The sequence below is a fragment of the Aotus nancymaae genome, unplaced genomic scaffold, assembly GCF_030222135.1.
Source record: "Aotus nancymaae isolate 86718 unplaced genomic scaffold, 86718_ANA_hifiasm-v0.15.2.pri h1tg000016l, whole genome shotgun sequence".
Taxonomy (NCBI): Eukaryota; Metazoa; Chordata; class Mammalia; order Primates; family Aotidae; genus Aotus; species Aotus nancymaae.
Window position 1 is genome coordinate 75,980,291 of NW_026988428.1, and position 27,525 is coordinate 76,007,815.

The 27,525-nt window shown below is 39.7% G+C and overlaps 1 protein-coding gene across 6 annotated transcripts in view; it reads right to left on the minus strand.

The window, feature by feature from the left end:
- Positions 1–27,525, minus strand: part of DUSP16 (dual specificity phosphatase 16) — a 90,713-nt gene that overhangs the window by 29,217 nt on the left and 33,971 nt on the right. For all 6 annotated transcript variants that reach the window (XM_012447638.3, XM_064377685.1, XM_064377687.1 and 3 more), the window contains 2 exons: positions 20,709–21,301; positions 19,385–19,523 (listed from right to left, as the gene is read on the minus strand). In XM_012447638.3, the coding sequence (XP_012303061.2) occupies positions 19,385–19,523; positions 20,709–20,936 (367 nt within the window). In that variant the 5' untranslated portion in view covers positions 20,937–21,301. The remainder of the gene's footprint in view (positions 1–19,384; positions 19,524–20,708; positions 21,302–27,525) is intronic.

The following is a 27,525-nucleotide window of genomic DNA, read 5'->3' on the forward strand; positions in this document are numbered from 1 at the left end:
AAGAAAAAATGAGTAAGGTATTTGCTTTCCAACCTAAACATTCCTTGTTATCCAAACCCAAACACAGGAACCAAACAGATTCTGATAAATTTTCAGATAAATGCCTTGCTATCCGAACCCTCATTATCCACTAAGTCCGAACCATGGAGATTTGTTTGACAGGAGACACTCATATATTTTTAATATTAAATTAAAAAACAAGGCCCAGCTTGGTGGCTCACACCTGTAATCCCAGCACTTTGGGAGGCCAAGGCGGGTGGATTGCCCAAAGTCAGGAGTTCAAGACCAGCCTGGCTAACATGGTGAAGCCCCATCTCTACTAAAAATACAAAAATTAGCCAGGTGTGGTGGTGGACACCTGTAATCCCAGATACTTGGTAGGCTGAGGCAGGAGAATTGCTTGAACCCGGAAGGTGGAGGTTGCAGTGAGCTGACATGGCACCACACTGCACTCTAGCCTGGGCGATAGAGCAAGACTCTGTCTCAAAAACAAAAAACAACAAATAACATGTTAAGTCTTATTAGAAGATAGTACCTTTTTAACTGAGCCTTGAACAAGACACTGAAATCTTACTGAAGTATTTATCTTCATCTCCTTGAGTTACATTGTATTAGACTTCCCCCCACTTCAAAACTGCTAGAGGTGCAGGAAGTTGAGAGGGAGTCATCTCTCATTTTGCCTTGTATTATGTTCAACTCAGGCATAATTGAGCCCTACACTGGGCTCAGTGTAGGGTCCTCAATGCAGCAAGTTAGAATGGTAGGCAGTTGACAACTATGTCACCTGCAGAATGTAAAAGAGTGGCCTGGCCTCCAACCTAAGTGTCTGTCTATATATTTTTTAACACACAAGCAGTTAAAGTTCTTCCACTTACTGAAGTTCTTAAGGTAGCCTGATGGGCTGAATCCATGGATCCATTCTAGAAATCACAAATTCCTTTGTGTCATAGGCCCTCAGGATCTGTACCTTACAGTTTCATGGTTTCATTTCTTACCATTTCCAATTATGACCTCCAGCCACACAAAACTCACTGTTATTTCACAGTTCCATGTTGTTCTCTTGTCCAAGAATACCACCCTCTCACCGTCCCATGCATGCACACGTAGAAGTACATACAGCATACACACGTGAGCAAGCCCCATGATCATACAGCAGAGAAAGCAAGAGCACAAGCCTTGTACCGGAGTTCCTGTCCTGGCTTTACCACTTCCTAGGTGTCTGATCTGTCAAGCTACTTAAGCCCTCCGACTCTTAGCTTCCTCATCTATAAAATAAGGATAATGATCACACCTACCTCACAGAGTTTTTGAGAGAATTAGTTAATATATCACAAGTATTTTGTGCCTGGCATAAAGTAAAGCACTGAAGAAGTAGCAGTGGTTGTTTTTTTGTTATAGTGATCAGACATTCAGGACCTAGCACCATCTGTGAGGCCTTCTTCCACCTTTGATCTGAAGCTGATTGCTTAGCTACACCTCCTTAGGATTCATCTGAGACACAAGTAGAAAAAGCAATGCCTGTAAGGTTACATTTCCCAAAGCACTAGCGTCCAGCAAGAAGCTGACAGACAGGATAGCAGTCCAAAAAGTAAGAGAAATATTGCATATCCTAGCTCCCTGAGAGTCACAGCACATATTAATGTATTAAAAGCTCTGAAAAGCATCTTCAAAGAAACTGGTTTCATTTATTGAAGTCTAGTAAGTTTCCCCAAACTTATCTGACCATGGAATTCCCCCTAAAATATATCAATAGCTAGTAGAATTCACACTTGAAGTGCTACACTGGGGTCAAAGCAACTACTGAAATGGAGTCAATGAGAACTCCTACACCTACAAGTATAACCCACAGAAAATCTCAAAAAAGGAGGATTAGCCAATATTGGTATATGAGTGTCCACTGTTTGGAATTTATGCTTTTGTTTCTATTCATGTTTAGTTTCTTTTCAGTCTCTCTAATTGAATAATACAGTCATTATTTAAAGTGAGTTTTCTCCCCAAGGTAGTTCTTGTAACAATAAATGTTAAAGATTCTCATCATCCTTTCCTTTTCTTACACCTACCCAACCTAACAACTGAGAAGCACTATTTTAATTATAATTTAATTGTATGATGTTAAATTTTAACGTCTGTTAACATGTAGTTCTGGTGTTTCTTTTCTTTTTTTTTTTTTTTTTTTTTTTTGAGACAGGGTCTCACTCTGTTGCCTAGGCTGAAATGGCACGATTTCGGCTCACTGCAACCTTTGTCTCCCATGCTCAAGCGATCCTCCCACCTCAGCCTCCCGAGTAGCCAGGGCTACAGGTGAGCACCACCGCACCTAGCTAATTTTCGTATTTTTTGTAGAGACAGGGTCTCCCTCTGTTGCCAAGGCTAGTCTTGAACTCCTAGGCTCAAGTGATCTGCCCCCCTTGGCCTCTGCTGGGATTACAGGCATGAGCCACTGCGCCCTGCCAGTTCTGGTGTTTCTCTAAAGAACTGTTTTCATATTTTTTTCTCTTCTGGTTCTAAAATAGTTCATGGAATGCTTGTCATTTAAATCCAACAAAACAACCTGGGAAACAAGGAAAAGCCCCATCTCTACCAAAAAATGCAAAACGTAGCCAGGTGTGGTGGTGTATTCCTATAGTTCCAGCTACTTGGGAGGCTGAGATGGGAGGATTGCTTGAGCCTAGGAGGTTAAGGATGCAGTGAGCTGTGATCGCATCACTGCACTCCAGCCTGGGTGACGAAGCGAGACCCTGTCTCAAAAGAATACATACTTACATACATATATACAACAAAACAATATTCCAGTAAATGTTCTCAAAGAGAAACCAGAGAATCCAGGAAATGCCACTTGAATTCCATTTTAACCTTATGTACTCATAGAACATACTGAACATTTATCGTGTGACTGACATTACCCTAAGCACTCTATAGGTATTTACGTACTCTTACAATTCTGCTATGAGGTAGGTGTTACTACTATTCTCATTTACAGATAAAGCTCAGAATCACATAATATAGGCTCAGACTCACATTATAAAGGCTCAGAATCACATAATATAATAATTACAAGAGCCAGGTTTTAAGTCTACTTTTGTAAATCCTATGGAATTAGCTTCGACTCTCTCCCTTGAATGCAGGGACCACCTTGTTGATGATATTCATGGGGTCCCGGCCTCCCCAGCTGTGACCAGAATAAAAAGCCCATGGCCCTCTCCCAAAGTGATGGAAGAGCTTTGCTTCCCCAAAGCTATAGCTTCAATAAGGGAGAAGAAAGAAGATCTGACAAGACCAGAGAAAGGAGAATCTCTTTAAAGGCAATTTCACATGACACCAATAACAAAGTTTACAGATGAACTAGGTGAAAAGTAAATATGGTCACTGGTTTCTTCATGACCACCATTTACAAGTTGGTAGTAAAGCTGAGGCTATGTCTTGGCTTTCAGGTCACCCGCCACAGAACAACTTTCAGAGGAGATGCAATTCTGCAATAATCATAAACTGAGCCATCAGCCAGGCTGTTCGAGGTCTAGCTCTGTCGTTAATTAGTACAGTGATCCTAGATCACTTTACCTTCAGTGGACCTCAAAAGTAAGTGTGGCCGTAGAAAATTCTAAGAAAACAGAAATAAAAGAGAGAAAGAAACCATTATTCAGCCTCAAAACAAAAGAGCCAAACAAAACAACACTACATTGTAAAACACGTTACAAAACAAAAAGAAGCTTCTTTTTCACAAATCTTTTCAACTGATCTCTAAAACAAATGCAAACAAATATTTTAAAATATTTAGCAGATTTAGCTGCAATCAGAACATTCATTTAGTGCTCAGTTTGGCTTGAAATGTCCCAAACTGTGGCTCCCAGTCACTTCCAGAAAACACTACCTCAGCCAGAGTACATTTTCCCTGATCTTTATCTATGACAGTGTTCCACTCTGCTGACATCCTCCTTCATTGACAGTTTTTTCCATTCACTGACCTTTCATTCACTGCTGCACTCTAGTGACTCCAGTTTCATTTCATTAATTAACAACAGATGAGACACTGCCTGATTTCCCTTGAACCTCTAAAAACTATCTGCGGCCTCACCAGCAACTCAGTTTTGAAACATGTTTAAAATGTCCCTCTTCCTTTCATAAGTTCTCTTACAACCAAGATCTACTTCAGAAGAAAAGTTCATTTATGCAAACTTTCTGCTCTAAATGGCTGACGGAGACATAAAGTGAAGTCTCCTCTTATCTGTCTTTGTCATAACTCTGTTGTCCCATGGACTCCAAGCTAGATTTCATTACAAGATGTAACATCAGTTCACAGTAAATCTGCTATTTACTGTGAAAAGCAGTACCGAAAAGCTGAAAAGCTTCTTGAAAACATTTTTGCAGATTTTTAAAAATCATCTGAAGACCTGACTCATTGTCCAATCTTGCCAAGTTTCTCCTATTCCTAATTTTATGCTGTTGATCATCTGGGAATGCAGAAAACAGAGTCATAGTAACTTACATGTGTTTCCCTAACACGGACCTGAACCTAAGAATGACTGTGTCCCCCTACCTGGAAGTATCTATGCTAAGAGAAAGGAAGACAAATACACAGACACTTCCAGCCTGCTGAGAAACAGGGATGGACAGTCCCTGCAGGCAGAAAAGCATCTTGGCCTCATAGGCAGCCAGACCGCAATGCTAAAACCCATATTTCTGTTTGTTAGTCTTCCATAAATCCAACCAAAAGAATGCATGTTTACAAATAAAAACACAGATACTACTTGAGACAGATAAAACATTTGGTATCACTTCTAAGGCATTCCTGATTTAGATAACACCTTGTCCTAATTCAGCCATGAAAACATTTTCCTTAAAAGCACCTCCTGCACAATTCCAATCATAAATATGATTTTCTGTCAAAGCAAATGTGAATCACCATTCCATTTTGGGAGGGAAAAATCTGCCAAGTAAAACAAAATACATACAACAACTCTACTAAACAATTCCCATTAGTCACTCTTTTCTCTTCCCTCTCACCCATGCAATCAGTTATAAATCATAGTATTTTCTTAAAATGAAAGTATATTTACATAATAAACAAAAGTAGCACTTTATTGTGGCTTAGTGATATTCTTAAAATGTTTTTAAGGCCGAAGTTCTAAAAACAGATCTCTATCCTTTTAGCTAAACTAGAGATAAATGGCAATTCCATGACTTTAAAGATGGTTTCCTGGAAGGAGAGACCGAGGACCTTTCCACCCCTTCATTCAAACAGGGAGCAAGTCACTAGAGATTTATCAATTGACAGAGCTGCCTTCAAGGAAGGCAGAATCAAAGAGAACTGCCCTCCACCCTATATTGTGAATGGAATGCATGGTTATACAAAGAAATAATATTGATACAAAATTCTACTTTATGGAGGGCATTTTTCTAAAAAGTCATATGCAAATTTAACTTTTGTATTTTAAATCATCTGCATATAGTTCATATGATTTCACAGTTTTTGAACTATGCAGTTAAATTCTTTTGTAGTTCTCATGTAGTGTAATTCCTTGGTAAAACAAAACTCCCTTTTTCTAACATAAACACAATCCTTTCATTTGCTTATTTTAGAAAACATGTGAAAAACCAGAGTACACCTGCACCTGTAGAGGACAGTTCTCTCTTCTCTCCATACTGGAAAGAAAATCTATTGCTTTACTATCACACACAGGCGACAACTCTAACATCAAAAATGGAAAATACTGAAAATGTTTATTTCGCAGTAAAGTACTTTAATTGCTCTTAAGAGTAATTCTGTTATGCCTTAGTCTGATATGTCTGATTTAGGCAACTCTGTTCTCTAGACACTCAAAAACAGACTAAAGTATGGTTAAAATTCTTCCAGGATCAGCAGACAGTAAACATGGAGAGCTGAAACTAGTTGAAGAAAATAAAAAGAAAAGCAACATAATTTCATACCCCTAAAGAAAGCCAACAAAATATGCAACTAATTTTCAATGTAGATATTTTGATCTGGATAAGCCAAGCCACACAGCTTTGCTAAATTATTCCTAGGAAGGTAGAGAGTGTGGCATATTTTCCACAACATTAGCAGCATTCCATCTATTTCCCACATAGCCAACTCTCCAATGAGCTGTACTACAGAGAAAAATCCCAAACGATCTAAAGCATTAATTTTAAGCTCTTATTCCATCCACCGCCTATCTACTGGAGCACTGACCAAGAGGAGAGTGGATAGATATGCATTTCTGTGGAGACCTTTCAGGAAGGCTGACAAGTAGCTTACAGCTCACAAAACTTATCATATAAAAGACGCCTCCATAAAAGCTCCCCTCTATCACATGACACAGCTGGGAAATGGGAAATTCTATCTAATTTTGGTAGTTATGACATATACAACAAATGAATGAAACATTTTCAAAGCACCAGCACACAAATCACTAAACACTAAAATTATGCAACTCATAATTTCTTATGACTCAGAATGTCCAGATCTTATTAAAACAATATAATATCTAAATCAACTCAATCGGCAACATCCAGATGTGTTTGTTATTCTAGAAGGAAGAGTTCTCAGAAGACTTAAAGTGATAACTATTTTGCTGATCTTTTAAATTGGCAATACATAACTATGCCCAGAAAATAGTCCTCTTAAACACCCTGAAACAAACAAAGATTGTTCTAAAGAATGTAACCAGAATAACCAATCAAAAAGAATACAGCCAGAGTCTACCACTTGGCTGAATAAAATTAACAAGCTCTGTAAGTAGGAGAGCCAAAGTCACAGAGACAATCCTGTCTTGTCCCCTGTGACCTTAAAATAGGAAAGACAACAGCCAAAGGAACAGCCAAGGGAACAGTATCCTGGAACTTCCTGAGAAGGAAGGAGTTAGAAGAACTCTACTTTCATCAGCGTAGAAAGAGAGGGTTATTAAGGAAATCACATTTGCTCATTTTCTTTTTTCTCACTCTTTCACTCAAGCTGGAGTACAGTAGTGCAATTTCTTTCTTCTTTTCTTTCTTTTTTTTTCTGAGATGGAGTCTCGCTCTGTTGCCAGGCTGGAGTACAGTGGTGCAATCTTAGCTCCCAGTTACTCGGGAGGCTGAGGCAGGAGAAGCACTTGAACCCAGGATCGGGCAACCTCAGCCGCTGGGACTCAAGCGATCCCCTCTCGAGTAGCTAGGACCACAGGTGCACAGCACCATGCCCAGATTTTTTAGATGGAGTCTTGCCATGTTGCCAGGCTGGTCTCGTGCGAACTCCTGAGCTCAAGCAATCTGCCCACTTCAGCCTCTCAAAGTCCTGGGATTACAGGTGTGAGCCAACATGTCTGGCCACATTTGCTCATTTTAAACTGAGAACCAAAGATTTCCCAGTTTGTCCTTTTGGGCTTAATGTCCCAAACATCAATCTAACATTCTCAACTCTCTTTGGTCATTTCCACTGGAAAGACCTACTGACAATTTAAAAATAAACTCAAAGTCCAAACCCCCGTCTCTCTCCTTCGGTGCCCCTGTTCACCTCAGCACCATCCCCGCAGGCCCCTGGGCAGCACTCAGCCAGTACCTGATACACTGATTCTCCTCCGTGAGGTCTCCTCCATCGCTGCCTTCCTGTCTATTTACACCACCCTAGTCTTCACACCTCAGGCTCACACAAATTCAGTAACAGCCTTCTCTGACCCACTTATTGTTTTTTGTACCTCAATTCCAGTCTGCTACTAGGTTAAGCATTCTAAAATAAAGATTTTATTTTTAAACTTTACTCTCTGATTTCAAATACCCACAGAATAAAATCCAACATTCTTAGCCAGACAATCAAGATGCTCCATAATCTGGCCGGGCATAGTGGCTCACTCCCACAATCCAGGTGCTTTGGGAGGCTAACGTGGGAGGATCCCTTGAGCCCCCAGGAGTTTGAGACCAGCCTGGGCAACATAGTGAGACCCTGTCTCTACAAAAAATAAAAATAATCAGTGGAGCATGGCAGCATGCACATGCAGTCCTCACTACTGGGAGGCTAAGGCAGGTGGATTCCTTGAGCCCAGGAGGTGCTGCAGTGGGCTATGGTCACACCACTGTACTCCAGCCTCGGCAACAGAGCAAAATCCTGTCTCTTGTGTTTTTTTTTTTGTTTTTTTTTTGAGATGGAGTTTTGCTCCTGTTGCCCAAGCTAGACCATAATGGCGTGACCATAGTTCACTGCAACCTCTGCCTCCCAGGATCAAGCAATTCTCCTGCTTCCACCTCCCCAATAGCTGGGATTACAGGCGCCCGCCACCATATCCAGCTAATTTTTTGTATTTTTAGTAGAGACGGGGTTTCACCATGTTGGCCAGGGTGGTCTCAAACTCCTGAGCTCAGGTGATCCATCTGCCTTGGCCTCCCAAAGTGCTGGGATTACAGTCATGAGCCACCATGCCCAGCTGATCCTGTCTCTTGAAAAAAAAAATAATAATAATAATCCTTCATAATCTAATCCCAATCCAATCCAACTTCCAGGCTAATTTCCTCTATCGCCACTCTACACACACCAGACAAATTAGTCTCCTTACTGTTTTCCTAACACATCTGTGCTTTCCCACCTTTAGGCCTCTGAAAGTTCAATCTTTCCAATCCATTTTATATTTCCTTCTAAGCCACAGACAAGCACAAGTTATACCTCTTCTATAGCAGTATGTTCCCAAAATCAACAAAATACATTTTGCACCTAAACCCTCTAAAAACCTATACATACTCATCACTAAGACAAAAGTTTCATGATATTATCTTCCCTAATTCTGTTGCGTTAAAAAAAAAACAAAAACAAAAATCTCCTTGACCAGCATTATCTAGACGTGGTTTTGCCAGCTTAAAGGCTCTATAAAATTTATGCCAATCATTTGAAATTTACCATGGGCCTAGTAACTGTGAAATGATTGTGTGTGTGTTGTGACCTGTCTTACTTCTCCATCTATTGTGAGTTGCTTATGAATAAGAATTATGTCTTATACTCCTTTGTAATCGCCTCAGCATTTAGCATAGTGCCTGGCACATAAGCAGAATTCAATAAATGTTTATTGAATCCTTCCTTGTTACAATGAATAGCTGTTGATGGACATAAGTCTTATATATTTTTGGTGTTCCGAAGGATTTCCTGATTCATTCAAAGCCAGAAGCTATACTGGTGTGGGTGGGGGCACAAAATCTGCTTCCTATTCCTAGATCACAATGCCCCAGAAGACTCTCAGGGTGAGTGGGGAGGCACAGGGCAAGAAAAAAACATTCTTTCTTCTACTACAGGAAAAAAGATAAAATTGGTGAGTGCCACTTTGGTTATCCAAAAGCCAACACTGAATCCTTACTATGATTCTGCCATATCCACAGGACTTTACATGAAAGGGAAAGAAAATTTTTTCTGATGCTCCCAAATGGTACAGGACTCCATAATGGTGTGGAGAGTCCCATAATACACCTCCATGGCTCAGAGAATCAGGGCACAACCCATAGGAGACCAGTGAGACACCAACTATGATTACACCCCAGACGAGGATGGTGTGGCTGTCGGATATGTCTATAATCATCATCAAAATACATAATGAAATGAGATTATCAATAGGGGAAACTTGATGAGTCAAGGGGAAAAAGGAATACAAGTCTAGTATCTGGAAAATGACTCAAGAATAAAATCCGACTAACTTGTCAACTGTCCATGAATATACAGCCTCACTTCTCAGGCTTTCTATGTGAAGTGCAAAGCTTTCTAATCCATCTAGCAACAGGCTCTCCCATAAGACCACTTCTGTGTATTTTATTCTGTTTACATCCTCCTCTTTGGCCAACTACACAGTTTGACAACCTCACAGAGCAGTGAGGAAGAAAGGGATAACTGCATTTCACATATAAGTTCAAAAAACATTAAACAGCACCTGCTATGAGCTTGACATAGTGCTAGGTAATGGAACAGTAGTGACCAAAACAGAGAGTCTTCTCTGGAGTTGATGGTTTTATGGGATAAACTTCAACCAAATAATTAGATGAATAATTAACTAATTATGGTAGGTGGGCAAAGGTGGAGGGAAACCAACTTTGCTTGGTAGCTAGGGAAGTCTTGACAACCACGTAGAATCTAGCAGGAAACACCTAGGTAAATAGCAGAGAGAGGCCAAGGCAGAGTAGAGAGCCTCTGTGAAGGCCCAGGGTGCACGATGTTGTAGGTTTAGAGCGATAGGGAGGATGCCTAAGGAGCTGAGGCAAAACAACAACTGAGGACTTAAAGTGGCACTGGATGAAGTTAGCGAGGGAGGCAGAAGCCAGCCACTGCAGGGCCTTGTGAATCAGTTTAAAATTTTGTAATTTAAGAGCACTGATGCATATTAAACTGGGAAGTGATGTAATCTGAATTAGTTTAAAAATACAAAATAAAAATATAACTTTGGCTGCAGTGTGAGCAATGGATTGGAAGGAGGCAACACCATGTGAACAGACCAGTTAAGAGGCTCCTGGAGCGATCTGGGGGGAGGATTGGCGTTCGCTTGACTTCATGGTAGCAGAAGAGTAGAAAACCAGACAGATCCAAGAGGTTGGAAGAAAGGTCTGGTGACTAAGAGGTGACAGGTGTTGCAGCCAAATCTCTAGTAGCTCACAACACCCATCACCTTAAAGTACAAATTCTTTCTCCTGATTTAAAGAGCTTACATAATTTGATCTGATGTCCTCTCAATTCCCATTTCTCTCCTTCACAAAAAATCCACTCTGGACTCCTCATTACCCATCCAAATCTATGTTCATTTCTGACATTTTCAGTCATGTTCTCTTTTCCCCTCAGAATGCAAAGAACCCTCCCCATCTAAACCTTACCCATCTTTTAAGGTTTGATTAAAATTCCATTGCTGTAATCAACTCTTCCCTAACTTCTGCAGACTATACTGAATCATCCCTTATCACCGTATCATACGTTTTAGCAGATGATCATATACTTCTCTTTGTTTCATCCACTTTAGGTGCATTTCCCCAAATTAACCACTAGATTCTGAAGAACAAGAGCAAGACTTTTGCTTTTCCAGTATCCTTACCCGGGAGAGCCCAGTCCAAGGCACAACCATGGAACCACCCATCAAACACTGAGAAGCTGTGTGAGTGAAAGGGCTGAAGAATATGCTGGACCTGGTGTTTCTCTAGACCACACAGCTGCCATAACTGGGGCAAGGGAAGACTGATGTTAATGTTGTCATCTGGGGTGCTTTTGTTTTGCTTGTGTACAATAATCAGGATGGGGAAGTAAAGGACTATCTTTAATCTTAAGTTGGCTCTCTAGTCTGTTTTTTTCAAAAGACAGTCTCAGGCATATGTCTTAGCCACTGGTAGCTGGGAAGGGACATGAACTGACTTTCCATAATGGCAGGTAGCAATCGGAGAAAAGATGATCCAGTTTAGATGAACTCGTGCCAACTGAGACTCAGAAACAGAGCCAGCAATACACAGCAGCCAGTGAGCAAACAGCAACCCTTTCCCCCAACTTTACTGAAATATGATTAACAAAAATTTTATTTAAGGTATACAGCATGACAGTGTGATATACACATACACTTGGAATGACTACCTTGCCTCACACAGCAACGTTCTTTTTGTTGTGGTGAGAACACTTAAGACCTACTCTTCCAGCAAATTTGAAGTATACAATGCGTTTATTGTTAACCATAGTCACTGTGCTGTACATTAGGTCTCTAGAACTTACTCATCATATAACTGAAAGTCTGTACTCTTTAACCAGAATCTCCCCATTTCCCTAGCCCTCCAGCCCCTGGTAACCACCATTCTACTGTTTTTATGAGTTTGACTCTTTTAGATCCACATGTAAGTGATACCATGCAGTATTTGTCTTTCTGTGTCTGGCTTATTTCAATTAGCATAATTTCCTCCAGGTCCAACCCATATTGTTGCAAAATGGTAGGATTTCCTTCTTTTTTAAGGTTTAATATTCCATTGTGTGTGTATCTGTGTATATAACATCTATTTTCAGTGACTCTCAGTCACTGTAGCTTTTTAGACACAAGAGCAGTCAATTCCTTAATAATTAGTATACTTCTACTGAAATCCATTAATTTCAATCTCATTTACCAAATGCCTACAGGATTTGAAATGGAATTACTGAAGATTTCCCTTCTCCACACAAAGGAGAAGAAACACCAAATTAGAGAACAGAATTGACGATAATAGCACAAAGAGATCTTACTGTAACCAGTAAGATCAGGTTCTATTATACTTCCATGAGGAAGGGACAGTAATCAATTCCATTAAACCAAAACTATACATTTATTACACAGAACTGTTACTTGAATCTAGATCCTTGTTACACTGAAAACATGTAAAGAGTCTAATACATTTTTTTTTCACTCGTAGGTCTAACTACAATAGTAAGTTTAAATCAAAACAAAGAAATGAGTATTTGGCCTTTAACCATAGCAAATATTAATCGAAGACCTTTGCTCTGTTCTTAATAAATGGTATCTTCTATCCTCATTCACAGCTATAGATCAGTATAAAACAGAGTAGACTTTTACTTGATGATCTCTTCTGGGTAACATAATTTAATGCTTTAAAAAATGTTATATACAGTATATTTTTATAGATTGCTATATTCCATAAAGTATGAAGAATATGACTGAAATTCTCTAAAAGGCTGAGAAAGAGCTATTACAAAAAGAGGCTTTCAGAATAAGCCTGATCTGAAATGGGCACCCTTGATTCCCAATCTAGCCTCCTGACAAAATTTCAGAAGACTGGAATTACTTGTGGACATGAGCCTTGGGCAGTGAGAGCTGGGAGAGTCACTTAGCGGCTCTGTTGCTTTCCTCATTTGTAAATGAAAGGGCTGAAATCTGTGGTTCATTTATGGTTTTCTCCCCGAGTCACTGTACGGTTACCCTGTGCTGCATCACAGGACAGAGGGAGTGCTGTGGAATTAATAAACCTGGTGGTGCCCTTTTGCTTTTACTCAGGCCATAACTGGGTAAAGAGAAGGACATAGAACAGCATTTTTCACATGCAGGTTGATCTTTATTTCTACCAAATTAACCCACTTACTCTCTTTTCCGTATGTCAGCATAAAATAGAAGCCCAAATTGAATAGTTTTCCCTTATTTCACATATATTTACTTCTAATCTGGCATGCTTAGAAATAGACAAGTAGAATAAAGTAATACATAGTGAATAAGTAAAAGCCAAGAAACAAGTTTATTTTTCAGAGAACTAGTTTTCTGTAGGTTGTTGAAAACACCAAAAAAGTTGCTCAATAAGTCAATGTTGGCAACTGGTTATTTTGTTTTGGAACTCATACTGGTAAGTTTATTTTTTTAAAGGATAGTCTTTTAGACTATTGACACAGAGATTTCACATGCATTATCTAATACAATCCTCACAATAAGGCAAGCGTTATTACCTCTTTTTAAGAGCTGAAAAAAATACAAGATAACTCAGGTTAAATGACTTATCCAAAGTCACCATAAGGAGGAGAGACACACACACACACACACACAACACGGGCTACAGCTCTCTAGTCCATTGTTCTTTATAGCTTAAAGGGATTTCCTCAATGCAGATGTTAGATCACCTAGGAAACGGGTGTGGACATGGCACTGAGTTGACCAGAAGACCCTGAAACCTTCTGCAGATGCAGATACAGGTCCTGTGTTCAGATAACACCTTCACCACTAGGACCTAGTTTTTCTTCCCTCCTGCTCTTTTCTGATCCTTTTTCTTTCGTTGATATCTAAGGTTTAGCAGTAACATGAAGGGTATTACCAACCCTTGAAAATGGTTCCTTTTTTGGATTCTCCCAATCCCCATCTCTCCCCTTCCCCTCAATCTTAAAAATCTTTCATCTGTAGGGGAAATAACAAGGACAGGCCTGGCGCATGGCACAGAACACAACACTACCTCTCTCTAGCTCTACCTTGTGTAGTTTCTTTCTTTTTTTATTTTTGGAGACAGGGTCTCGCTCTGTCACCAAGGCTAGAGTGTAGTGGCGCAATCATGGCTCACTGCAGCCTCAAACTCTTGGGCTCCAGTGAGCCTCCCAAGTAGCTGCAACTACAGGTATGGTACCACCACACCTGGCTAATTTTTTAAATTTTTAGTAGAGATGAGGTCTGTCTCTGTTGGCCAGTCAGGTCTCAAACTCCTAAGCTCAAGTGATCCTCCTGCCTCAGCCTCCTAAAGTGTTGGGATTACAGGCATGAGCCACCCTGCCTGGCACTTTGTGTAATTTCTACATCCAGATTATCTACTGCTCCCAGGAAGTTGGTCTTCTCTGCATTTATGACTTTTTATTAAAAGTTCAAAATATAGTTTATCAGAGACAAAGGACTTTATTAAAAATATATATAGTTTATTCTGTCAATATTTTCCTACAAGTCTAATTATTTAATATACTTAATTACATAAACTTTTCTGAAATATTCTCAATAGAATTAATTATTTTCAAATTATTAGAAATCCAAGAATATTTTAGCCAAATAGGAATTATAGCATTTTTCCCATCCTAGGTTATAAAATCATTTTTATATGTTTATGTCACACCCATTTTGTTACTCTATTAATATGAGTTTTTTTTGTTTTTTTTTTGAGATGGAGTTTTGCTCTTGTTGCCCAGGGTGGAGTGCAATGGTGAAATCTCAACTCACCCCAACATCTGCCTCCCGGGTTCAAGTGATTCTCCTGCCTCAGTCTTCTGAGTAGCTGGGATTACAGACGTGTACCACCACGCCCGGCTAATTTTGTATTGTCAGTAGAGATGGGGTTTCTCCACGTTGGTCAGACTTGCCTTGAACTTCTGACCTTGGGTGATCTGCCTGCCTAGGCTTCCCAAAGTGCTGGGATTATAGGCATGAGCCATTGCAACTGACCAATATGAATTATTTTTTTTTTTTGAGACAGAGTTTTACTCTGTTGCCCAAGCTGGAATGCAGTGGCACGATCTCTGCTCACTGCAACCTCCGCCTCCCAAGTTCAAGCAATTCTCTGCCTCAGCCTCTTGAGTAAGCTGGGATTATAGGCGTGTACCACCACATCCTGCTAATTTTTTGTATTTTTAGTAGAGATGGGGTTTCACCATCTTGGCCAGGCTGGTCTTGAACTCCTGACCTCGGGATTCACCCGCCTCAGCCTCTCAAAGTGCTGGGATTACAGGCATGAGCCACCAAGCCCGGCCAATATGAATTCTTAAGTCTTAATTTCAAGATTTAAGAATTACTCTTAAGGTTACTGCTAAACCTTAGATAGCGACCAAAGAAAAGGGATCAGAAAAGAGCAGAAGGTTACAGGGAAGACACGCAGGTCTTTAAATTGTACTTATTCAATAACTGACTTCAAAATTGAAAAAAAAAAAAAAAAAAAAAAAGGGTAACAACGGTTTGCCATTACCTACCCATTAATAGTAATAGAGAACTTTTTTTTTTTTTGAGACAGAATCTCTATCACCTAGGCTGGTGTGCAGTGGCACAATCTTGGCTCACTGCAACCTCTGCCTCCTGGGTTCAAGCAATTCTCCTGCCTCAGCCTCCTCAGTAGCCAGGATGGTCTCAAACTCCTGACCTCAGGTGATCCACCCACCTTGGCCTCCCAAAGTGCTGAGATTACAGGCATGAGCCACCACACCTGACTAGTAATGGAGAACTTTCTAAGGCATCCACATGTGTTCTTTTTTAAGATGAGATTGCTAATAATAATTTTTTTCTTTTCTTTTTTTTTTTTTAAGAGACAGGCTCTGTCACCCAGGCTGTGGTGCAGTGTTGCAATCACAGCTGACTGTAACCTCAAACTCCTGGGCTCAAGCAATCTTCCCACCTCAGCTTCCCGGGTAGCTGGAAATACAGGGGTGCACCACCACACCCAGCTGCTACTGATATTAAACCCTTTAATCCACTGGGAGTGAAACAATGTTATGGTTTGGTTTGACTTGGTAAGTAGGTGATTCACTAATGACTAAATAGAGCAATCAATTTACATTTACATTTTTTTAAATACAATAATTATTCTGACTGTTCTCAATTAACATGAATTCAAGGACTTGTATCTTCCTGTGAGTGGAACTAGATTTCTAGGGTTATTAGCGCTTTATCAAATATCAGTATTTAAGGACAAAAAAAATCAGCATTGTTCAACTACAGCAGCATTTTTATCAGATTTTAATACCATCTTTACATCTACTTATATAGATCAATAAAGTTTCATATTAGATATTTTCCCAGCATAGCTATGTTTGCTTCATCAGAATAAATACACCTTCCAAATCTTTTAGTTCAAAACAATCTGAAGTTTTCTCTACTTTCAGACTTCATCACTGCTTAATACACTTATATTCTAAACTAATAAATTATAGGAAATATAAACAGTTAATAAACCCTTCAGATAAGCTAATATCAAAATATTTACTGAAAACTTAAGAAGGGCTAGGCCTTACAGGAACAGAAAGATAAACAAGACCTGGTCCATATTAAGGAACTAAGCCCACTGCATTCCTGTATAGGTTCCCAAATCCCACTTCCTCCTCCTTCAGTAATCCTGCATTTTTTTTTCTTAATCCTGCACTTTTTATGACCATGTAAGTATGTCTTCCAGGTAAGTGTCAGTCTCCTCTCCCGTTTGAAGGGAAGAGCTCATTAAGATGCTGCTATGAATTTCTTGGGGAGTCCTCTTGTTCCCCTGCTTCTCAGGACCAAGATGGCCCTGAGAGTGTAAGTAGATGTGGGCCACAATTCTCTACTGCCATAGTTAATGACCGTAGAAACCATTTCACACATCTGATGCTTTCTTCTTTTCTCAAGGTGGTTCAAAGTTCTAAACTGATGGAAAAATTACTCCAAGAAACCACTTTGTCTTTCTGTTACCATATCCAAACGAGACTGACAAAAATCTCCAAAAGTCATAGGGGCAGTTTGTAGTGAAAATTGTCTCCAGTGACCTTGCAATTTACAGTAGGCCCTGTGAGAAACTAATGTACTTTACAGTTACTTCTTCCCAACCAAAATATTTAAGAAACTTTTGTCAATGTGTCCTGTCCCATATCCCTGGCTTGTCCTCTGAGCAGCTAAAACCTTGACCAAAAAACAGTTTCCCAAGAACTGATGGCCAAACCTTCTCCAATATTGTCGTCTACTAACTCCAATTATCTACCTACCCTGAGGAACAAACTCACTAACCAGGAGCATTCCCAACTGCTTAGCGGCTTTTGAATGATTAGAAAGGCTTCTAATCACCAGAACCTTCTCTTAGATGTCATAAGACACCCAGCTGTTCAGAAACTCCCAAACAAGGCAATGCAGACCCTGAAGTCACCTCCTAAGCTAACAGAAATATAGGATTCTGGAGGTGTGGATGAAAACATGGTGCTATTAATACACTTAATGTGGTTCCTGGTGCTGCCTCCATGGACTTGACTTTAGGCCTAAGAAACACTTCCTGTATGAAGTGAGGATGTCAGGGTGTTCTGACCACGTGTCCCTAGGGTTGATACAGCTAATCAGGCAGTCCTATTTCTTCCTTATTGCCCAGTGAGCGTTCCTCCCAAGGCTACACAGGATCTATAAGAGCCTTCCTAGTAACAAAGAAATGCTCTTTGGTAAAACATTAAAGGGTACAAGTAGCTAAAGCACCTGTGCAAGAAACTCAGCGTGAGTGCACTCCTCTGGGCAGTTGTCTACTTGACCAAGATGTTGAGTAAGAGCTTCCCAAAGGGTAAGTGTCTCAAACAAGAGCAGGGTGGAATAACCATTCTGTTATGAAGCATATCTTGGTGTATGGCCTCTTTAAGAAAAACTCTGGCTGAGCATGGTGGCTCATGCTTGTATTCCTAGCACTTTGGGAGGCCAAGGCAGGCAAATCACCTAAGGTCAGGAGTTCGAGACCAGCATGGCCAACATGGTGAAACCCGTCTCTACTAAAATACAAAATTAGCCAGGTGTGGTGGCAGATGTCTATAATCCCAGCTACTCAGGAGGCTGAGGCAGGAGATCGCTTGAACCCAGAAGGCAGAGATTTCAGTAAGCCAAGATAGAGCCACTGCACTCCAGCCTGAACTACAGAGCAAAACTCCATCTCAAAAAAAAAAAGAAAAAGAACAGAAAAACCCTGATCCCATTAACAGGATTCCACGGTAAAGTCCTTCATACAGTGGCCACATGAAACATGAAATGAGTTCCTAAACACACCAAATTAGTTTAGTGAAACTCTAATAACAGTTGTTATATTTAACACACTATACTCCTAGTAAAAGAATGTGTCTATCAACAGAGACAGAATCTAACATTATAATTCTCAGTTACAGACTTCTGAAAACTACATTCTAAAAAAAGCTGGCTTCACTTAAGAACATTCACCGAAAGATCAGATGAAATCACAGCATAAATGAAAAGTGTATAGATAGACAATCTGAAAAAGATGGAACTATCCTTGTTAGAGAAGTGAGGAAAAGTTGCGAAAACTGGAGACATAGATATCTTATCTAAACCTGAACAGAGTTTAAAATTATTAACACACCAGCAGCTAATTAATCCTATATTTTGTTTTTCTTAGATCAAATGTTTAAAAGCGCTCTTGCCTATCCTTGAAGCTGAATCTGCCTAACACAGCAGCTTTATGTTAAGGTTACTGTGTGCTGTCAAACTATGTTCCCAGCTCTGCAGGCCCACAGGGCAGAGGAAAGGATTTTCATTTGCAAAACAAGAAACAAAGGATGAACAGCCTGCTTCGGAATTTGATAGGACTGACCCCCATACGACACCGTCCTTCAGGACAAATAAAGAATATTTGGTCCTTCCCACACACCTTGTAAAATCATCTGGTTGCTTAGCATTTCTAAGTTGAGACTTTTTTTTTCTATTATAAAACAAATAAAAATATACAAGTAACTAACTTTTAAAACAGTTTCCCTAATTACTAGAAGAAACATGCTACACATATTCTCCCCCTATTTCATTGCTTACAATGCCCAAAAAGGTGACCTTATCTCTGGAGTCCACTTTAACTATAAATCTTAAGAGTTTGTAATACTGATGTGGTTCTTGCCACAGGGGTGGGAACTAATAGCAGGAGCTGAGATGTTCATCATTTGGTGTTCTTATATCACAGGTGAATGGAAAAAGGCAGGCAGAAGCAGCTGGCTTTGAGCTATCCATATGGTGTGCAAATCTATGTGGCACTACCAGTTAATACCAAGTGAAGAGGCACATGAGCTAAGTCAAAAACACACTGACCCACATGGAAGAATGATACAGTATTCAAGTTAAATAGAACAGTGACATCAATCAAAAGCTATAAATAAACCATTCTACACAGCAAAGTTGTGATGATCTATTGTGCTGTGAGTTCACTGTGAAACAGGCTTACTCATCCAGCTCAATGAGATTCTGAGTCCTTTTAATTCCATCACGAGCCTTACCTGCAAGCAGGTGAACAGAGTTGAAGCTCTTCTCCAGTTTACCCAGAAGTACAGTGAGAAAACAGTCTGAAGAGAGAGAGGCAACATCTTGGGAGCTTTGATCGTAAACTACAACCTTCTGACTGCAATCAATGTCAACCTGAAATGCAAACATGAGGCTTGTTAGGAAGGAAGGTGAGAAAAACGATCTCAAACTACTGCTTGAGTAAGATCTCATGTTTACCGTGCTGAGGCAAATAACTGTTTCCTGTTTTCAATTAATAATTTGAATAAAAATGCAATGTAGTCATTTTATGAGATAGACAGCATACAAAATTCTTAAAAACCAAAATTGGGCCGGGCGCGGTGGCTCAAGCCTGTAATCCCAGCACTTTGGGAGGCCGAGGCGGGTGGATCACGAGGTCGAGAGATCGAGACCATTCTGGTCAACATTGTGAAACCCCGTCTCTATTAATACAAAAAAAAAAATTAGCTGGGCACGGTGGCGCGTGCCTGTAATCCCAGCTACTCAGGAGGCTGAGGCAGGAGAATTGCCTGAACCCAGGAGGCGGAGGTTGCGGTGAGCCGAGATCGCGCCATTGCACTCCAGCCTGGGTAACAAGAGCGAGACTCCGTCTCAAAAAAAAAAAAAAAACCAAAATTGATGCTATTTTTGTGTCGGTGGTCTCACAACTTCCTGGTTTTAAATCCTTTACTCTATAAAATAGTAAAGTTCCTAATAAACCAAACAATACGCAAAATAAACATAACATAACCTTGGACCTAAACAAACTTTTTTTAAAAAATGACTTTTACACCTTAACAAAGGAATCAGTTGTTTATTAAAACATAAGCTCGTTTGTATTCGTGAAGAAAAAAACAGCCTTCCCCACCACACAGACAACATTTTAGAATCTCAGGAATAACTTTCCTTGAAGATAATATCATGAAGTCTTGACTAATGTTACCACATGTGTTATGACATATAAAAAGCACCCCTAATTATTAGTCTACTTTCTTTCCAAAAAACTTGAAAAGAATGACTTTCCTTTCAGTAAATTTGTAGATAATATAATGTTTACATTAATAATTTTAGCAAGCCATAAGGAAATATAGCATTTGTTCAGCTTAAAGCAAGTTAATCCTTCTGCATAGTTTAGAAATATTATTAAATGTGACAATATGGTTAGTAGATTATTTTGAGGTAACACAATGCACCAAAATTTAAAAAGCAACCAAAACTTCCTCAAATTACTTTCTCTACTTAAAGAGGAGGCTTTAATTAAAATTATTCCCCATTCAGTATGTCCATTTATTTTAAAAAGGCAAAAAAGAAAGCATTTACCTTATGTTTCGCTGAATGCTGGATGAGCTCTGTAATTAACACTTTGTCCTGTTGCAACCTTCGCTTCATAAGCTTGGAGCAGTTGATATTAATGGCTTCCAAAATGTGGGATGTATTGTATTCCACAAATGGGCGGCTATCAATTAGCAGCACTTTTTCCGTTCCACTTTCCAGCAGAGCCACCAACCTCTCAGTAACAATTTGAGTTCCAATCATCTCATGGGCCATGACAACAATAAGTCCTCTTTTCCCACCTCTTTCTTTAATTTGCCACGATGATGTAATGGTGGTGTGCTCAAAGGCTCAGCCACTCCATTGTACTAAAAGTGTATGAGGTCAGGCTGGTGGTGACTGGCAAAAGGAGAGTTAAACCCATTTTCAGCAAGAGCCCTCCAAGTGAATGTGTCTTTCTCTTTCCCGTTGATGTGCTCTTGCAAAGGACTCCATCCACAAAGCAGCCCCTCACATTTGATTCATAAAGAGATGACTGGAATAACCATTCCACAACAAAAGATGCTTTGGGGCAGCCAGCGCATTACATCATTCTTTACCTTTGCTCCCGCGCTCCAACAGCTTTACACTGGACTGAAAGCCTACGCGGAGAGAGAAAGACAGAAAACAAAACGTGAGGTCAAAAAAAGAAGAAAGAGTGTCAGATTAGAGGGAGTGTATGATTCATAATATTTACTCCATTAATCTAATTCCATACTTGATGCACTGCTTCATTTGAACAAACAAACAGAAAAGACAAATCGGTATGGCTTCAGAAAAATGTGCTAGTGAAAATTCCATTTCATCTCAAAATGTAAAAACTCAAAGAACACAAAACAAGACATACAATGAATTATAATCACCTAGGGCTCAGAACTAAATGAATGACCTGTAGTATGGAATTAAAAGGGCTATAAAAAGCTGCTTTAAGTATTATTATTCCAAATAGTGTTCCTTTATTTGCTTGTTTATTGAAACGTCACAAAGAATAGCAGCTGAGGACCAAGTTAGCAAACCTGTGTTATCAGGACAAGAAAAAAAAAAATCTTTTCTGAAATGGCTTGAGAATTCCTGTGATGAGTGGGTAGGTGTATATGTGTGCACACGTCAGCTCACATGAGTACCAGGGTGCAAACAGCAGCCTTTTAAAATTGCCCTCACAGAGGAGAGAAGATGCAGGACAATTGAAGGTTCTATAAATTTCAGTTATCTTTTGAGGAGGAGGAAGGACAAAAATGACTGATATGTTTGTCACAGCAGCTGCTGAGCTAGGGCTGGAAAGTGCCAGAGCTCACAGCCATGAACCTGGCATGGCTCCTTCCTATGGCCACCTCCCTACCCCAAGTTGCTTAAGGCCCTGTAAGCTTATCCTGTACTTTTTCCTGCTTCATTCTTTAGAGAATCACCAACGCCTAGTCGTAAAAAAAAATCTCACCCCTTAACCTGGAACTCTAAGTTAGCAACCCAGACATACAGAGTCCTTAAAGCTGGACCCAATGCTTCCCTTTCTTGCCAAACTCCTTTAATCAATCACTTCCTAATTAACATTAGTTGAAGTTTTGTGCTTATTGTTTGGACTTCACCTTGACCTTCAATATTTTCAGATTCCTATCTCCCCGGTCCATCTCTGCATATACGAAATCCTCTACTACATAAAACTACATGTCTACTTCTGACATTAAACTTCTAGAGGGTAAACTTTTTTTTTTTGAGACAGAGTATTGCTCTGTCACTCAGGCCAGAGTGCAGTGGCACAATCTCAGCTCACTGCAACCTCCACCTCCCGGGCTCAAGTGATTCTCTTGGCTCAGCCTCCCAAGTAGCAGGGACTACAGGCGCATGCCACCATGCCTGGCTAATTTTTGTACTTTTTGTAGAGACGGAGTTTCACTGTGTTGCCCAGGCTGGTCTCAAACTCCAGGGCTCAAGTAATTCACCTGTCTTGGCCTCCCAAAGTGCTGGGATTACAGGTGTGAGCCACTATTTGATAGCAAAAGTTGCTTATCATATTTCTTACTTCTACAATACTTTGGACATAATATGCTCAATTTATTATTATAGTAAGTAAAATCTTCCTTGTTCCAAAAACAAGTTAAAATTCTAAATAAATATTTGATTAGCTGATTTCAGATCAGGATATCAGAGCCTTTAAAAACCTTTAGGTCATGTTTCCTAATTTTATACTTACAAATTAAAAGCTAAAGCATGGAGACAGAAGGGGGAGCATGATATAAAGAGAAGCAGCTTTGCCATTTACTTATGTAACCTTGGACAAATCACATAACCTCTCCAAACCAGTTTCTTCACCTACAAAATGTAGACATTATAGTGCCTCGTCTCTTCCAAGTTTGTACTGAGGACAAAATTACCTAATTTATTGAAAGCTGGTAAGCAAAAAAGCAACTATGCATCATAGAGAGGAGGAAAAATGCCCTATAGATGCCAATGGCAAACAAAGCTGGCTTGCATCTGGCATCTAAAAGACATCACTCACAGATAAAAACAAATGTAATTCCATCCTCTTATAGTGCAGCTGTAACCAAGCTGTGCCCTTTCTCACAGAGCCTGACACATGGGGAGTTAGAAGGCACCTGAGACACCATCTCAATCACACTACATTTTACAAACCAGCTCATTTAATACGTAATATGTCCACTTCTTATTTTCTAAGAAACAACTTTCATTAATGTATTATTTTTAGTATAGCTTTATGGCCATGAAGTACAAAAGTCATCTCTATTTTCAACTGAAGGAACTAGAACAGAAAATTTGTCCTAGTTAATCCACTAATAAACTTCTACAAAGCGCCTACCAAGGCCATACCACTAAATCAGGTTCTGCCTGCTCAGTGACAGAGTTCATGGCAATGTAAGGTCCTGTACGCAGATTGTCTAATTCCCAAACCAGGGCTTCCACTACTAGGTTACCCTGTTTTCCCTAAATACTTGTTCCCATAATGGAACTGGACTGGGAATGAATGATGTGGATTGTCCATGAGGGTACCCAGGTGGCACAGAAAGTGGAAATCTGAGAACAAGAGCAAGTTGATTCCAACAATGGCACCGGGTCTCCGAGTCTGATTGGCTCCTCTCAAAGAGATAAAATCCGGATGGGACAAAGCAGTTATCTGGGTTAGCAGATCAAGGGACAAAAGGAGGGAGAAGACAGCAAACATGCAAAAGTTGAATTTAGAAAGTTCTCATCTTTGCTTCCCCTCAGCCAATTCTCATAAACCCAAAGACAGGTTACAGCAAACAGTTCTACAGAGCAGAAAATGTCATTTTTGCCCAGAGAACCAGAGTGTAGTTACAGATACAAAAAGACCCTTTCCCTGACCAAGGAAAGCTCTGGTCAAAGTGACTCTAACTGAGGATGTAAGTGAAGCATAGGGGTCAAAGTGAAATGAGGGTGAAGTTACACCCTTTCAGTGCTGTACTGTAGCCAGCTGGAGCCCTCCTGGTAGGACTTCATGTCCAAGGTCTAATTTTCTGTAGTCCTAAATGGGTTATGTGAGAGACAGAGCCCCGCTAAAGGATCACAGGAGGGTAAAATAACAATGGCCTTAACCTCTTATTTACACAGAAAATTTTGGTTAAATACCCATCACTGGCTGTAACTCTAATTTTAAAAATTTCTCTGTATTTACTGTTTTGTGTTCAAAATCCTTTGCATTAGGTAAGATTTAAAAGATGACAAGAGAATATTTGGCTTGCAACATCACCACGCTAACGTTACCCAGAATTTCTCTGAGTCAAGGGGAATAAAAATTCTTAGAATGAACAACAAAGGCCCAAGTCCACAGAATAAAATCCAGAGACCAGCTTTGTTATTTATCTATTTATTTAGCCAACTGTTAAAAGTTTTAAATAATTTCTTTAGATTTTTAAGTAGCTAACATATTGATACGGTTCAAAAAAGTCTAAAACTGTATACATATTATGAACATGTACAGCTTACTGTGTCACTTATACATCAATAAAGGTGTTTAAAATTGCCGTGATATTGAAACTTCAGCAAATACATTTAAATGAAAAAAAAAAACTAAATATATTCAAAATCCTTCTCCTACCTTTATCCTCCATCTGCCTGGGTCCCAACCCTGCCTTCTAACTGGTAACAACTTTTAGTAGTCTCATCTAATTTATTCCAAAGATTGTTTTTTAATACAGAATAAAACACAAATATGTACTCTTTTCCATCTCTGTTCAAGTGGTTACACAGTATAGACACTGTTTTGAATCTGATTTTTTTCAACATTTAATTAGAAAATGAGAGGTCTTGCATATATGCATGTCTGGCAATCTAAATACAACATGCAGAAATTCTTTTTTTGTTTTGAGACGGAGTCTTGCACTGCTGCCTGGGCTGGAGTGCAGTGATGCGATCTCCGCTCACTGCAACCTCTGCCTCCTGGGTTCAAGTGATTCTCCTGCCTCAGCCTCCCGAGTAGCTGGGATTACAGGTATGTGCCACCACACCCAACTAATTTTTTGTATTTTTAGTAGAGACGGGATTTTACCATGTTGACCAGGCTGGTCTCAAACGCCTGATCTTGTGATCCGCCTGCCGTGGACTCCCAAAGTGCTGGGATTACGGGCATGAGCCACCGTGCCTGGCCGAAATTCTTAAACTTTAAAGATAAGTCCAGCTGGGCATGGTGGCTTATGACTAATCCAAGCACTTTGGAAGACCAAGGCAGGAGGGATCACTTGAGTCCAAATAGTTCAAGATCAGCTGGACAACACAGCAAGACCTTGTCTCTACAAAAATCCAAAAAAAATTACAAAAATGTAATTCTAAGGGGAAAATTTTGTGTGTGTGTATACATATGTATACGATAAAGATTAAAGCAACTTTATATGTATACATGTGCATATATATGTATACATGTATGTATATGCATACGTATATCTATGTATACATATGTATATATGCGTGTGTGTATATATGTACACATATATATACACACACACACATATATATAATCACCCCCACTAGAATTACATACCAGAGTACCTAGAAGCTGACAAGTAATTCATAATAGTGTGCTCAAAAAGTCAGCAAATTAAATGCTGGGAGTCACCATACCTGGCTTGTTTTATGACATCCTAGTTAGAGAGTACCCTCTACAACTACTATGGCTTCAAAGAAAGTTAAAATGTGATGGTGAACATTCATGAAGTTATGGAAATTATCTTTTAAAGGATACCCTCAAGTCAGCAAGACAGTATTCATCATACTGAAGACGAGTAACCTTAATCAGGACTACTACACAAATAAGTGCAAAGTATCCCAAGTTCAAAATAAAGGTTTTAAAAGACTTTAAGAATAAAGATAAACTGAGTCAACATCTTAGTATAACAAAACGACTATACTGATCATGGAACAAAATCAATAAATCTCCTAAAGAAATACCATTTCTGGTTTATATTACCTATCAGCAAATGATTGGTGTTTTATATTTTATAATATCTAATATTAACACAAGTTATATAACAACTTTCCCCCTTTAATATACAATTTTTTTTTTTTTTTTTTTTGAGACAGAGTCTTGCTCTGTTGCCCAGGCTGGAGTACAGTGGTGTGATCTTGGCTCACTGCAACCTCTGCCTCCCAGGTTCAAGCAATTCTTCTGCCTCAGCCTCCTGAGTAGCTAGGATTACAGGTGTATGTCACCACGCCTAGCTAATTTTTTGTATTTTTAATAGAGACAGGGTTTCACCATGTTGACCAGGCTGATCTCGAACGCCTGACCTTGTGATTCACCTGCCTTGGCTTCCCAAAGTGCTGGGATTACAGGCATGAGCCACCACGCTCGGCCTTTTCTGTGTTCTTATATGTAGTTTATTTTGATTTAGATTCCATTTGGTTACATATGAAAATATATCTATGACTATAACAGAAATCACTGGAGTTTTATTTCTTGAAATTCACTCTATATCTAACTGCACAAATATGGTATATCAATGAAGTATACTACTGAATAAGTTATGTTTAAGAACTGTAAGTCTAAGACTATTTTTATGTTACAATGAGCAGGTGGGGCCTGTTTTAACAAAAGAACAACATAAATTTGTATAAAACCAGTATTTGCCATTAATTACTTAAAACGAAAATATTTTGTTTTGATTTTAATTACTTGTACTTTCAAAATTTGTGCCTAACCAGAGAATCCTTTTTTTTAAGAGTAACATTATTTTTAAGTGATTATATTAAGGATCTTCTGCTTCCCAGATGATTTTTCTTTTTTTTTTTTTCTTTTCTTGAGACGGAGTTTCGCTCTTGCTACCCAGGCTGGAGTGCAATGGCACGATCTCGGCTCACTGCAACCTCCGCCTCCTGGGTTCAAGCAATTCTCCTGTCTCAGCCTCCCCAGTAGCTGGGATTACAGGAGTGCGCCACCATGCCCAGCTAATTTTTGTATTTTTAGTAGAGACGGGGTTTCACCATGTTGACCAGGATGGTCTCGATCTCTTGACCTCGTGATCTACCCACCTTGGCCTCCCAAAGTGCTGGGATTATAGGCGTGAGCCACTGAGCCTAGCCCCAGATGATTTTTCTATTCAACTTCCCAAACATGATCCTGGGTCTAGGTCAGTCATATTGACAACACTGACTATATCTCACTCAGAAAAAAAGTGATAATCTTGCTCACACACTATTTTTTTCCTTCTACCCATGGGTCATTTTCTGCCGGCAGCACAGTTTCATCTGCTGCTGGTACTGCTGCTCTAAAAATGCCCACTCCCAAGGCCGGCACAGAGGTCCACAGCAGCGGGTGGGGCTCCAGGAGGAGGCAGGGGCTCCCGCTCAGAGGCACACCTCC